Source organism: Ovis aries, chromosome 4 (assembly GCF_016772045.2).
Source record: "Ovis aries strain OAR_USU_Benz2616 breed Rambouillet chromosome 4, ARS-UI_Ramb_v3.0, whole genome shotgun sequence".
Lineage (NCBI taxonomy): Eukaryota > Metazoa > Chordata > Mammalia > Artiodactyla > Bovidae > Ovis > Ovis aries.
The window spans coordinates 45441309-45456653 of NC_056057.1; the positions used below are offsets into that span (position 1 = coordinate 45441309).

At 41.8% G+C, this 15345-nt stretch overlaps 1 protein-coding gene across 5 annotated transcripts in view; it reads right to left on the reverse strand.

Moving 5' to 3' along the window:
• CCDC146 (coiled-coil domain containing 146) overlaps window positions 1-15345 on the reverse strand; it is a 142253-nt gene that overhangs the window by 38299 nt on the left and 88609 nt on the right. For 3 of the 5 annotated variants that reach the window (XM_042249165.2, XM_042249164.2, XM_004007819.6), the window contains 3 exons: window positions 10544-10626; window positions 7033-7242; window positions 1805-1862 (listed from right to left, as the gene is read on the reverse strand). In XM_042249165.2, coding sequence (XP_042105099.1) covers window positions 1805-1862; window positions 7033-7242; window positions 10544-10593 — 318 coding nt within the window. In that variant the 5' untranslated portion in view covers window positions 10594-10626. The remainder of the gene's footprint in view (window positions 1-1804; window positions 1863-7032; window positions 7243-10543; window positions 10627-15345) is intronic. The other 2 variants (XM_060414653.1, XM_042249166.2) reach the window with 1 other exon arrangement.

Genomic DNA, 15345 nt, shown 5'->3' on the forward strand with positions numbered 1-15345 from the left:
TATTTGATACCAAAAAGCATTAGTAAAAATTTCCAGCCTTTTTTTCTAGTAGCTTTGTGATTTGACAAATCAGATACAAATAATGTTTGAATATCTAGGTTATGGTTAGTCTGAGTCACAGATGAGAATTAAAGATTAGGGAGTTCATGTTTGGAATGTCTCTAGTCCTTGACATTCCTCAATCCCCCCCTCTCATTGATACTGCTTCTCTAACTCATGCACATTCTCCTCAAATGCCCTCAGCCTCAGACTCCTAACAGGGCTTTGACTGTTTCCTGTGACTGATTATCTGAGGAGTGTTTAACTTATGAGAGAGAAGCCTTCTTGTACTCAGGAGGGCCACACGTTACTAATGACTAAGGGGAAGGATGCACTTAGCCTTCTCTGGCCTTTCTGCATATGGCTCTCTTCCACTGATGTTCCTGGAGGGTAAAATTGGTGAGTGATCCTATGATCTGAAACTAAAATTCAAAATACTTTTTCCCATAGAATCTCTGTTGAAAATGGTGGTTAGGAATACTTATATGATGCTAAGTCACTTCAGTCGTGTCCGACTCTGTGCAACCCCATAGACGGCAGCCCACCAGGCTCCTCTGTCCATGGGATTTTCCAGGCAAGAGTACTGGAGTGGGGTGCCATTGCTTTCTCTGGTCCGACTCTGTGTGACCCCTTAGACGGCAGCCCACCAGGCTCCCCCATCCCTGGGATTCTCCAGGCAAGAACACTAGAGTGGGTTGCCATATGATATATACATATATATGCATATATATATACATTCTTACATTCATATATAATATGATGTATATTCATACTCATATATGTAATAGTATCTTACTCTATGTTTAACAGGTTTTTGTGCCTTGAAATTAAACCACCAACAACATACTTTTTTAATAAAACCATTCAGAAGGTGTAGTGCAGTCCCAATTAATGTGGTGTGTGCTGATTTTTCCATTTACTTTGTATGATAGATTGCAAAAGAAAGGGACATAATTCCTCCTAGTCATGTTTGCATGCCTCTTTGCAATATGGCTATGTCATATTTAGATGTAGGAGGACTTCTCCCCCTTGATTCCAGATGTGGCACTATGACTTGCTTGGACCAATGTGATGTTACCAACAGTGATTTAAGCAAAGGCTCAAAAACTGCTTGTGTTGAGGTTTGCCCTTTCTTGAGACTATTTGTCTCTTTCTTGAGACTGGAAACCCTTCCATCATGAGACTAACCAGTGACATGTGACCTTAGACCAACTACACCAAAATGACTGACATACAAATGAAGCCATCCTACCCTAACTGAGCCAGCTCAGGCCAGAAGAATCACAACTGTTGAAAATAAGAAAATAAGAAATGGCTGTTGTTTTAAACTAGTACATTTTAGGGAAGTACGTTTTTACAAAGTTTGTTAGGCATGAATTACTAAGTTTGTTAGGCATGATACATCTGTATAAAAATTTCTTATAATCAGCTTGAGACATTCAGGAAGCTAAAAGAGTAATAACTATAGCAAAAATAATGTTTTTAAGTGCCAACCACAGAATCCTTTTTTCTTCTGAAAACAAAGCAGATATTGTCCAATCAAACACAACCTAAATTAGATGCCAAGTAGCTAAATCCTGTAATAGGCACACTTATGCTTACTGCAGAAGTTATATAGGTATTGCTTTCATCATCATCCATAGTTAAGACTTCTGGGTCTTTCAAATGTTTCAGGATATGGTTTCTGTGATAAACATTAATATTTATCAAAAAGGTTGTTTCAGTCCAGCTGTATTTAACAAAGTCTAGATCATCTAAGACTTACTCCTGGCTTAGGTATCTTCTCGAATTCCTTTAGTATGAGGTTTTTTTCTTCCACTAAGCTGCAAAAAACAAACAAACAAAACCTTTGACAAAGTACAAAAATTAAACTATTTGCACAGTAATAATTTTCTACTTTCTCTTCTCAGAACACACTCTCTGGTGTGTTTGTCAGCCTGGTGTCCATCCTTGCTGATGGCTTCACTGACTCCCACAGGCTCACGTAGGGGCTCCCTCTCCAGTCCTCCCTAACACTGTACACACCCCCATTGAAGGAGTTCTCTCACCACACTGTAACTGCTTGTGATCACAACCTCCCCTCCAGACTCAGGTTCCTTCCAGGCAGGTTCTGGGCTTTTTCTTTATATTATTTACAAGAAACTAGTACCTGTCTGGATTACTGATATAGCCTTTACTGGTTCCATCTAATTAGCAGATCCCACTAGCCAGTAGGTCTAAAGAAGCATGCATACCAGGTTTATTTTTATGAAACTATATTTGCAATAAAGTAAATTGAAGGTTTTTGTAATAACTGTGTGCCACACAGAATTTTATAGGTTAGTTGTGTGGACTGTAGGCTGAAGCTGAATTTCTTCAGAGTTTTGAATACTTATACCTTTCCTTTTAGAAAGAAAGAAAGTGTGCGACCTCATGGACTGTCACCTGCCAGGCTCCTCTGTCCATTGAATTCTCCAGGCAAGAATACTGGAGTGGATAGCCATTCCCTTCTCCAGGGGATCTTCCCAGCCCAGTGATCAAACCTAGGTCTCCCGCATTGCAGGCCAATTCTTTTCCATCCGAGCCACCAGGGAAGCCCTTTCCTTTTAGAGCTTGTGTATTCAGTTCAGTTCAGTCACTTAGTTGTGTCTGACTCTTTGCGACCGCATGGACTGCAGCACGCCAGGCCTCTCTGTCCATCACCAGCTCCTGGACTTTACTCAAACTCGTGTCCATTGAGTTGGTGATGACATCCAACCATCTCATGCTCTCAGTGAAAGTGAAAGTGAAGTCGCTCAGTCGTGTCCGACTCTTTGCGACCCCATGGACTGTAGCTCTCCAGGCTCCTCCGTCCATGGGATTCTCCAGGCAAGAATACTGGAGTGGGGTGCCATTTCCTTCTCCAGGGGATCTTCCCGACCCAGGATCGAACCCAGTCTCCTGCATTGCAGGCAGACGCTTTAACCTCTGAGCCATGAAATCATACTCTCAACGTGTGTATATATTGCTTTTTTACTTCCAAGCTGTTGCTCCTGCACGTCAGCCATATTGCCACCAGGGGGTGATAGTGTGCTGCCATCGCTGGGTTGCACAGCCCACCTGAGTGTCCCTGAATTTCAAAATGGTGCCATGAGTCTCTCCCACAAGATAAGACTTAGTCTCTTCTTTAAATGGAAAATGTTTTTTTTTTTTCTTGAGCAAACGTAAAATGGCTAATTCTTTTGAACATTTTAAATGAATTAAATTTCGATCATACATTTTCCCCTTTTTCATTAAGAAACATTGAAATTGAGGAGTGAGATACTTCTTCCAAAGTCACCAGTCAAGGCTAAACGGACTTTTAAACTCAGCTCTCTCTGACTCTAAGGCACTGTTCAGTATCAAGCTATTCCTGGAATACACTGTTATTGAAATATTCCACTGTTTTTTTAGAATTTAGATTGCTTTAGAGTTTTTGCTTTTATAAATAATAATAGGCATCTTCGTGCATTGTCTTTTTTCTTGTTTTGGATTCTTATTTTTGTGGGGCATTACTGGGATGAGAAAAAGTTATTGTGTGTATGTCTTTTGATATATATAAACTTCTAACCTTTCAAACTGACATTAAAATCTAAAACGGACACTTTCAGCTTTCCTGACTTAGGGGTGTTTGAGCATCAAAGCTCCTCAGGATTCGTTTCTTGTCTGCAGCAAGAGTCCTAACTGAACCATGTCATCAAAGGATTTTGGTTGTAAGGACTTGTAGGCGAAGAAGCAATGCTGGAAGCCATGTGTGCGGCCAAGTGCATGAGGCATCATCCACCATCAGGAGCAGAACCAGCCTGACTGGGTGGAAGTTGTAAGAAGGTCAGTTTCTCATCCAATATAAGCAATAGCCGCCTACAAGTCGGGCTGTCCAAAGCTGGGCTGCGCTGCTATGGGAGGCTGTGAGCCCCCATCACTGGAGGTGTTTGAGCACACAATGAGTGGTTACTGAGAGAAGGTTTGGGTGATTCTGAGAGTATTCAGGGCTGAGAACCTCTTTGGAGACCAGCAGTTCTCAAACTCTGACAAGAATAAGAATCATATAGGAAGTATGTAAGCAACTCCAATGTTACCTTGGGTGGGAAGGCCTGGACAGAAAGTGGAATCGTTAGTTTTTGAGTTGGATCTGCCTTTTAAACTTGGATCTAAGGTGCTTCTCTTTCAGTTATGAGGACTATATGCAGCAAAACCTGTCCTAAGCTCTTTCTGTTCTTGGTCGCCACAAGAAGATTTTTTTTTTTTTTTTTAATGTTTAGAAGGTAAAATCTGTTCCAGCTGTGAGTTTTTTCCTTACTACTAACCCCGATGATCTGCATGTCCCTCTGTCAGTCTAACTTTCTGGAATTCCAGAGGCATCACTAAAATAATCTTTCTGTTCCTTTCTTATCAGATCTGTTTGTTTTTTGGTTCCAACTTTGCTATCGCTATTGGACTAAGAATGGAAAATGACTACTAAGCCCCTGGGTGAGCGCCGACAGGGAACGAGCCGTGGCAGAGGAAGTAGGCATAAGGCCACAATCACGCTGCGCAGCCCTGCACGCGCGCAGCACACGTGTCCCCCACTCCACGTCCACACCCACAACAGACAGCACTGACCGTGGCTCTGCTTCCCCAGCCGACTAAGACTTGTCAGGGTATTTCAGATTTAGCATGAGAGACTCAGCTGATTTGCTGTCCAGATCTTTAGGGTTTCTAGGAAGCAGAGAAGCCCCCAAAAGGTAACAAAGTAAAAGCTAGAAAAACCTTGAAAAGAAGACTGAAAAGTCTTTTCAGCGAAAGTTTCTGGAGAAATAATGACTTCTACTTTGTTTCAAGTATAAGTTCTCAACAGCATTTATTTAATTGCTTCATTAATTATTTGTATGTGTTTACTTATTGATGTAAGTTCCATATTCATTCCTGAACTGCATAGTTACCAAGAGATCATCAGTGAGTATTAATCCAAAGCCAAAAACTATTGCAACAGATTTAATTATTAACCAACCATGTTATTATACTTCCCTTAGCACTTATTAAGGAGTTTATATTATTTGAAAACATAAGAAAATCAACTAAATAATAAAGCAAAAATCTTTTCTCTAGAATATTTAAACAATATATTGTTCTTACTAGTTGCCAATGATTCAGAAGTTCCTTAAGATGTTGGGGTAGAGGAGTGCTAGTTATTTGGACTTCTGTTATTCAGGCCCAGAATAAAATGAGGTTTTGTTGTGCTGATCTGAAAAATATCATCTGTATATTTGGATGAATAGTTTTTTTTTTTCCTCTCACTGGCTTGGTTTCTTTATTTTTATGTGGGGATGGAAATATCTACTTTCTTCCCAGGGAGGAAGTGTTGAGTGAATTTGTTTCCGTACCATGTAATACTAAATATGTTAAGCCAATGAAATACACAGCCTGTAAGTCTTTTCTAGTAATTATTTTGATATCACCATTATTTTTATATAAATAAGTTTGTTAATTCTTGAGCTGCTAATAGTTGAGGATGCAGAGAAGTCTGCTTAAGCTAAAGTATTACATGTTAACAAATCCAAAAATAATACACACAAAACATTCCTGCAAATGTTCACTTTAAATGTTCTTGTTTACTGTAGATCACTATGTACAGTCCTCACCCCCACCCTCATCCCAAGCAATTCAATGAACAATTTGCCTGTCTATACCTAAAAGGCAAGAGTTCTGGTCATTTTTTTCCTTTCCTCTTGGCAGGAATACTTGGAAATTTTAAACAATTTAAATATCAACTGACTTATGTTCCTCTTACCCTTTCATGGAAATGTCAAGCATTCATATTTTCAATACTAATGAACAACTACCAATTGTTTTAATTTCATTATTTTCTCAACTGAAAGAGTGCTTACAGAGCACAGAAATAGCTAAGCTTTCTTTTTATAGATCTCACTGGTGAGACTGAAACAAGTTTAGATTGAAAGACAAAGAAGAACTCAGATTTTTTTTCCCCCTGAATATAATTTTCCTGATTAAGCTAATCTTCATCCCCCAGTTGAAATAATAGGCCCCAAAGAAAGGATTCAAAACCAGGGCGAGCAAAGTCCTCCAAAGGTCACTCAAATCATTCCATTATCTCTTAGCAGGACTGAGTTCCATCACTCTGCAGGGAACCTACCTACTCTTAAAAATAGCCAGAGAAAGTTCTGCCACTTTAAATGGTAACACATTCTAGGAGAGATGGTTTGGCTTTCTCTCTGATGGTACCCAGAAACAGCACATATCACAAAACATGGACTGCAGTTGTTTTGAAATTCTATCTAACTAGTGTGATTTGATGAACAAACTCTTTGACTGACTTGCTACTCACAGGAGGAATGTTAGAGGAGATTTTACGAATAGCATCTACCCCTTCCAGTAATACATTTCTGCTTCAGTTCACTGAATGACATCCCTCAGATTTGGATAAGTGAATGTGTCTCTCAAAAGGATATCACTTTTTTCCTTGACCTTAGGGAATAGTCTAGTAATAGGAGAAGAGGGTTGACTATGTGGTCTCCGTCCCTGTATTAGAAGAATCAAGGGAACCAGGTATGACTCTCAGCTCACACAGGCTTGTTTGGAAAGTCCCCATGGGGCACTCGCCATGCGGACATGGGAAGGAAAGGGGCCACCACCAGGGCTGAAGAGGCCGAGAGTGTATGCCAAGCCCTTGTTCTATGGAGTGTGTTCTCTGCTCACAGCTCCCGATGCTTATAGTGTTCCTGACACATGGAAACCACTACAGGGATCTCCTCTTCCTAAGAGCATCTTCCTGAAACCCGAGCTTATTTTTCTAAAATTTTGTAGCCTTGTTCAGGGACTGCCTGTTCTAGGGAATCAAGGAAAGAACTCGGCTTGGAGTTCTCTTATTATTGCTGTCTCATAATCCCTGTACCTAAAACTCCTTCTTCAGTTAGTCCTCATTTTCTCTCTTAGTTTACGTGGAAGCAGCTTTGCTCGCATCTGTCTTCAGCGAACTTGAGAGAATCGTGTGCTTACCTCTTCAGTCTGTACTGATTATGGAACTCTCTTTCCTTCACTGCATTGTATTCATTTTGATACTTGAGAAGTTGTTCTCTCATTTTGGAAACCTCGGTGGTGAACGCCTGTGGAAAATTATCAGCTTGCTGCAGGTGAAACTGCTGCTCTTGTATTTGCTCAGTGAAACGTTTGGCATCCTGTAGCAGCTGGACCTCTGACTCTTGTGTGCTGGATCCCATGAAAACAGAGATTCGCATAGTGAGAAGTGTACACCTTCAATACCCTTGGCCACTCCTGTGGGGGGTCTGGTGAGGTGTGGGAAGAGTATGTCCATGCTGGGTTCAGGTCAGTTCAGTGGCATTTCTGTGCCAAGTATTGCACTAGATCTTAAAGGCAAATGGAACTCACATCTAGCCAAGGGGAGCAGACATGAGCAGGAAGCTGGAGGACCAGCTGACAAGTGCTGCCACTCGTGTCTAGATCAAGATGGTGGGAGATGACAGAGAAAGGATTAGTTGGATGGGAATGTGATATTTTAAAGAATGATCATGACCTTCCAGGGGGTGGGAAGAATAATACCAAGAAGAGTGGGTTCTCCCTCCAAATCCCCTAGCAACCCTGGCTTTCTTGGATTTGTGGATTCTCATGACCTGATTAAAGGAAAATCTTTTCTTCCTTAGTGATAAGAAAAAACAGTTAAATTTTCTAATGACACTTTACCAGGAAACTAAAAGACTTTAAAGAATGATCATGACCTTCCAGGGGGTGGGAAGAATAATACCAAGAAGAGTGGGTTCTCCCTCCAAATCCCCTAGCAACCCTGGCTTTCTTGGATTTGTGGATTCTCATGACCTGATTAAAGGAAAATCTTTTCTTCCTTAGTGATAAGAAAAAACAGTTAAATTTTCTAATGACACTTTACCAGGAAACTAGGAAGAAAGATTCTTCTATAAAATTATGAACTTAATTTACATATTTCTGATCATAACTTCAATGCCTGGCTACAGCTGTGAATGTCACAGAAAAGAGCAGTTCCTACAATTCCAAGTATATTCTATGGCTTTGGCCTTATCTTGGGAAAGGGTTAAGCATGGGGCTTGAGGCAGAATTGAATGAGCGTAGAAACTGGACTTACTGGAATCTCCAGTGTCTTCAAGGAATCACTGACCTATGGTGCAAGCTAGTGTCAGATCCAACTTTATCAGCACATCTGACTCTTTTTTCTCAGAAATCCTCCCTGCTTGCATTTGCTATCTCTCCTGTTCAGAAGCAAGACCCTGCCAGTTCCTGTTTTAAAGGCAGCACTATGTGCGTGCTCCCCACCAACTTTTCTCACTAGGAGAGCTCTTCAGGGTTCTGTTCATTTGCAGAGATGCCCAATGACTTAATCAAGCCTGTCTCGACTGAAGTTACCGGCCCCACCCATTTTCTCAGTCTTTACTACATCATTTACTCAACAACAAAACATTTATTGGGCTATGTTTCAGGCACTGTGTTAGGTACCAAATAGCGACAACAGCTATAAAGATACACATGTAATTTCCATTCATGAATGCTAGAGTTATTTCTTACAATTCATTTCCTTGTATATACTGTATATATATGACGTTACCTGATATCCTTAACATGAGTCTTCAACTATGGAATTGTAAGGTATTGTCTCGGGCCATTGAGGCCATTTCCCTTCAGAAAGTAGGCAAACACAGTGGTTACGGTTCCAGGCAGAACACAAATGGTAATTTACACACATGAAGTAGAGCATCAGCAGAAGAAAATTTAACAACTCTTGTAACGTGATTTCTATGGAAACCTCATTCAATTTCAGTTCAGCGTTTCCAGCCTTTATCTGTCCTGCTGCAGCCCTGGCACCAAGAATGAGGAGTCTGCATCTTCATGTCTTTCCCACCCACCAGGCAGCGGGGGTGGGAGAGAGTGGTGGGTGTTCGTTGTAATCACGAAAGAGGGAACTCTTCTGTGTTCGGGGTCAGAAGGAGGAAAACTGTGGTAGCAGAAGGGAAGTAATGGTTTTGTGACACAGCCTGGAAGAAGGAAGAAGGAATGCCATGGCCTTGGTCCTGCAGGACTCTCACTGGAGGCCAGGGAGCTGGGTTGTGAGCCAGGCAAGGAGGCAGCCACATCAGCACCACACAGGGCTCTGTGGGGCTCTAGGTTAGAGCTGTCCAGAGGGTGAGAAGTGTTTCAATCTGCAAGGAGGCTCAGATAACTGTGTGGAATTTCTCACAGTTAAGTGGCGTGAAATATGTTGAAAAGATCACCCCAGACTTTCCATCGAAATACTCCAAGTTCCTGAGAGCTGCGTGTACACGCTGGCATTTGGGATCAGTTGTGGGAGATGGAGTCCCTGTTACAGGGGTGAGGGTGAGAATGTGGTCTGGGGCTGGGGAGGAGCAGGGGACAAGCTGGAGGGTGGCTAGGAGCCAGGATGCAGCTGAGTGTGTAAGAGGTGGAGCCCAGGGGAGGGTCCATAGGGATGCAGCTCTGCTCTCCTTCACTCCTCCCCCAAGCTCCCATCCTCAAAGTAGCCAAATACCTGGGCAAGCAAAGCAGTAGGAGTAAGGGTTGGATATGAGCAAGGGGGAGGGGGAGGATGGAGTGTCTATTCAGTGTCTCTCCTTGGGTTTTAATGAAGACGTCATGCAAAGCTATGCGGCAGGTGGGGAAAAGGAAGAAGGGGACTTGGGGAGTAGCAGCGCTACAGATTTCCACTTCTTTCTTCGCTCTCCTTCCCCCTTGATTCCCAGTGGCTGCCCGCACATGCTTAGGAAACCTTGTTGAACGATTCTTTTGTCGCCTAGTCTTCTGACCTCTGCTGATTAGAACTGGGCTATGGTGAGTGGCTGGGGATAGGAGGAACAGGTGAGAAGTAAAGACAGAAATCTTAGCAGACGTGGACTGGAGTTGTTATAGAAGGTGGGGAGGAGAGAATCTTACAGGAGTGTCCTGTAGCAGAGAATGTCAGCGCCTCACCAACGTCTCCTAGGCCCACTCTAGTGGTCACCAGGAGCTTTGGTGGACACTTGTCGTATGTAACAACAGCATCTGTGTCCCTCTGCACACTTGTCATGTGTAACAACAGCATCTGTGTGCCTCTGCCTAAGAGCTTTCTCTGGCCATTGGAACTTAGGCTTCTCAGAGGGTAAGCTAGAAGTGTCAGGAGCTCATCTACCTAGAAGCAACCCTAGATCAAGGGGAGATGGAAATTAGTGAACAGCCATACCAGTGTTCTCACCCTTCAGTGGGAGAGTTCTGAGGCGTGTTCTGTAGTCACTCAGTGAGACTGAGCCCCGGTTGTCTGCAGTGTTAACCTGGAGACTAACACATCCCCAGCTGAATGACTTTCTTCCCCATGTCACTTTCCCACTCCCTCATGATAATTTTCTTAAACTGCTTGAACTCAAATCTTCGTCTTAGAGTCTGCTTTGGGGAAAATGAAAAATAAGACGGGTCCCATTTCAAGTAAGAAGTAGAAGCATGAGTGAACATGTCTCCACGTTGGTAAACAGCATACCTCATCACGGTATCATGCAGCAAGGTGTACTTGGCTTTTAACTCTGCCATCCTGGTTCCAGGAAGTTTCCCCAGAGCATGTAACTAGCAAAGAGAACACAAGGAATGCAAGACCACTATTAGCCATAATCCTCTTCATGCTTTAAGCAAAGATAAAATGGATATATCGTAAACTCTTTCAACTCAACATTAGGAAACACGTGGCACCAAGGCACATTAGAAAGGTGGCAGGTGTTCAGAGAAGATGGTTCTAGTTCTACTCTGCTGAGTTCCTGGGAAAGTCTTTTACCTCTCAAGATAAATACTGTGATTTCTTCATCTGTAAACTGAGGAAAGGAATTGATTTAAATTCTTCCAACTCTAAAAAAATCTCATATATCTAGCTTTAGCAAACAAGGTACAGAGTATAAATTACTAGGGTGGCTATTTGTAAGTTGAAAGAACTAGTAATTATTGAGCATCAGCTATTATTGTACATCAGCTATTTCATTCTTGAAAATGTTTTGTGAATAGGGTACTTTTCCTTTCAAACTAAACTTTAGAAAGCTTAAGTAATGTGTTTAAAGTTACAGAAGTAATTAACACCAGTCGTTGTTCAGTCACTAAGTCATGTCCGACTCTTTTGTGACCCTGTAGACTGTAGTCTGCCAGGCTCCTCTGTTCATGGAATTTCCCAGATAGGAATACTGGAGTGGGTTGCCATTTCCTTCATCAAGGGATCTTCCTGACCCAGGGATTGGAACTCATGTCTCTTATACTGACAGGCGGATTCTTTACTGCTGAGCCACTACAAATGTCCCCAAATGTATTCATATGCCACCTTAAATATAATTCATAAGTAACTTTTTAAGTGTTGAGTTGTTTTTGATAGGTTGACCTAATATTTGATTTTATAAACATTTAATTAAACACATTTATTTTGGTTCTGCAGTTTTCTTTCTGTGTTTCTGAGCCAATATATAATTTATTTTGAATCAGAAACATTTTCATTGGCTTCAAAAAAGGATGCAGGCCATAGACATTGTGCCTGTAAAGTCTAATTGGTTAAAAAAATTCACATGTGGGCACTCTTAAAGGAGACAAGTAACTGGGAAAATGTTATGAAAAGGTTAAGTGTGTGAGTGTGGGCTTATATGATTATGTGTGTATTAGGAAGCTCACACGGAGAAGGCAATGGCAACCCAGTCCAGTACTCTTGCCTGGAGAATCCCAGGGATGGCAGAACCTGGGCGGAGGAGCCTGGTAGGCTGCAGTCCATGGGGTCGCAAAGAGTCAGACATGACTGAGCAACTTCACTTTCACTTTTCACTTTCAGGCATTGGAGAAGGAAATGGCAACCCACTCCAGTGTTCTTGCCTGGAGAATCCCAGGGATGGCAGAGCCTGATGGGCTGCCGTCTGTGGGGTCACACAGAGTCGGACTTAGCAGCAGCAGAAGCAGGAAGTGACTTAGCAGCAGCAGCAGCAGCAGGAAGCCCACATAGGAGCCAGCCTTGTAACTAGCAACAAACTAGCCTAGTGAGATAGTCACTGAAGTTAAGCCACTAGGTAAGGTAATCATAGAATCATATGTTTAAAAACACATATAGTATTTTGTTTTAAGGCTGTAAAGACCATTACCTCCCATCCATTGCCCTGTACCATGGAAACAAGTGAATTGACATAGGGCCTACCCTACAGTAGCTCATAGTTTGAGGTGATAGGCACAAAAGAAATTACTGAATGCTTAGAACTACACTCAGTAGTTTTTTTGTTCATAAAAAAGTATATCTGATATTTTGTAATTATTTTCTTATGTTGTAAGTTAAAGCAAATAAGTAAAACTATAAATTAGAGACCCCTTCCATGGGGTGGAACTTCTAAAACGGTGGTGTGAAGTGGTTGATGAAGCCCCTCTCTCAAAGAAACGTTGATCAAGCTGGTCAAAATTATCTAAGACCCCATTTATGGTCTCTGGAAATTGACCTAAGGGCATGAAAGGAATTTAGAGGTATTTATGAAATAAAATCTGCTGAAACTCAGAAGAGTAAGAGGACCATGGCATTTACCCCATGAGCGGCATCCATCGCTCTTAGCTCCCTCTTGTATAAGAAGCATTCTGGGCAGGGTTGACAGTCAATGAAAATCCCATTGCCCCACCTTTCTATTGCTGAAGATGTATTCCAGGGGGTGGGGCAGCCCCAGAAAGCTGCTGCACTTTACCTCCCCTTGCCCCAAGCTCTGTATGTGAAAGAGCTTTACTGGGTAGGTGACTGAAGCTGTCAAGCAGCACCCGTCCCCACTCCCCAGTCTCCTGCTGTACACGGAGACTCTGCGTAGGCTTGGCAGCCTAAGAAGATCAGACCCCGTAACAGATGCTGATCACCTCCTGCCTGAGGATGCTCACTCGATTCGAAACAGTGTAGACTATTCATGCCCCAAAGAATTGTCAAAAAGAAGAGTTATCACAAGAATTAACAGCAAAAGGAGGCTAATAACTTAGTGATACCAGTGGAGGCAGACCAGCAGAAGTTTAACAAAGAAATTGGGGCCAGAAAGAGTCAAAGAGGGCCCTGCTAATACCACACTTGATACCGGTGGTCCAGAAGGCTGAGGAAAAGCTCAAGACTGTGACCTGTGAGGAGGAACCAGAGAGGATACTTCCAAGGTCCCTGAGCTAAAGGCGGGGCAGATATGTAAACTCCCTGAACCTTGAAAGCAGTCCTCAAGCCACATACAGATTCAATGGAAAAGAATGAAACCTTGAAATGTTTCCTGGCTCAGGAGGCTTAAATACAATCTCTGACCAACCAGTGGTTGACCAAGCTATGGAGCATCCCCCACCCAAGAAGCCAAGCTTAATAACAAAAACAAGGAAAGATTATCTACACAGACACATCAGAGGCTGCACAATAACAAAGACTAAACAGCAACAAGAAGCCTGGAGAGGATCAGAATCTGAACTTGCCCCAGTGTTGTCCAAAATGTCCAGTTTTTCAACAAAAAATCATAAGATATGCAAAGAAAAAAAGTCACTGCTTTAGGGTGTGTAAATGTTGGACTTCAAAGCAGCTATTACAATATGTTCCAAAAAATGGAACAAAATCACATATAAAGAATTAGAAGAGATTTGACAGTTCATCAGATAGAGACTATCAATAAGGTATCGATCTAGGTTAAGAACTAAGATTTTTTAAAAAATGATCTTCTTTGGGTCATAAGAATGTATAGTTTTTATATTTTATTTTTGCTTATCTATATTTCATAATTTTCTCCAAATGGATACATACTACTTTTAATAACAAAAAGTTAAAATATGCTTGAAAACAGTTGCTATAAGCAATAGGAATTCAGAACAGAATTTCTGACTGGAGAATACTGTGATCAGATCGTAGTGGCAGATACAGCCAAATTCTAGCTCAGACTTATTGAAAACTCAGCTGAATTTTCCCTAACTCGAGTCTCATCTGAAACAGCAGTAGTTTGAAGCCTGATGGCAGGTCAGCTATGGATGCCTGTTGGCAGGTTTATGTCCACAGAAAAAGCGAGAAGGTGGAAGGTTTCTTTTTCTATTTGCTATTTACATCACTCCACCAGCCAGATCACCTTTGGTATCCAGAATCTGGAAGAAAGCTGACAGGGCAACACTTGTGATATGTGTTTGTAGTTCCTGCATAACTTGGAAAAGGTTAAATCATAGATGTTCAGAAAAAGGACTGATAAGCTATCTTACTATGGTCTACTCCACTAAACACAAATCTCTCTTAAAAAGAGTGGGGCTTCCCTCGTGGCTCAGTGGTAAAGAATCCGCCTGCCAGTGCAGGAGACAAAGGTTCTATCCCTGGTCCAGGAAGAGCCTACTTAGTGTAGAGCAGCTTAGTCCATGCACCACAGCTGCTGAACCTGTGCTCAGAGCCTAGGAGCTGCAGCTACTGAACCGAATGCTCTGGAGACTGTGCTCCACAAGAGAAGCCGTCACAATGAGAAGCCTGCACGCCACAGCTAGAGAACGGCCCCCGCAGCAAGAAGACCCGGCACAGCCAAAAATAAATCCAATAAATAAATACAATTTTAAAAGAAAACAATTCAGTTCTAGTAGATGAAATTATTTGTCTGTAAACATAAACCTGGAAAAGACAGTTGCATTTTCACCCTGCATGACACAACTGGGCACAGAAACCAAGTTTGTCATGTTTTAGAAATGCATGCTCTAAGAAATAGAGCATAAAGCCCAATCTTAAGTTGTCAAAGAGTATATACAACAAAAGGTTAGATATAATGTCAGAAGTTCATAAATACGATTTCACAATAGATTCTTGTGTTACTGAATTGCCTCATTGGTAATCGAGATTGGAAGGAAACATTTACTCTAGAGCTAAAAGTTTAACAAGAATTCATGATTCATAGATGACATGTAATAATATGGAAAAAATTTCAAAAATTGAAATTTTAGGACATTCCAAGGAAACTAATAGCTCAGTAAGAGCTTTTACCAAGTGGACTTATCTGGAAGGGGATCAGCATGAGGAAACAATTAGGCGTCTGTGTGGCTGTCTGTAGGGCACCCAAGGTGACCATGGTTATTAACCTACTCTATTCTTGTTGCTTCTTTGACAGTACCTACTGGTGGTCTCACCTGAGAAATAGCTGCCGTGCTTTGGGAGGTAGGATAAATATTTACCATCCTTATCTCTCTCTCACCCTATCCCTTTCAGTGCTAGAAATAAAGAACACAGCTATTAGATGTAGCTCAGATGCAATCAAACTCAACAACAATTCATCACTCATTTTGTTTGGCTTCTCCCCTTGGTTGTCATATCAAGTT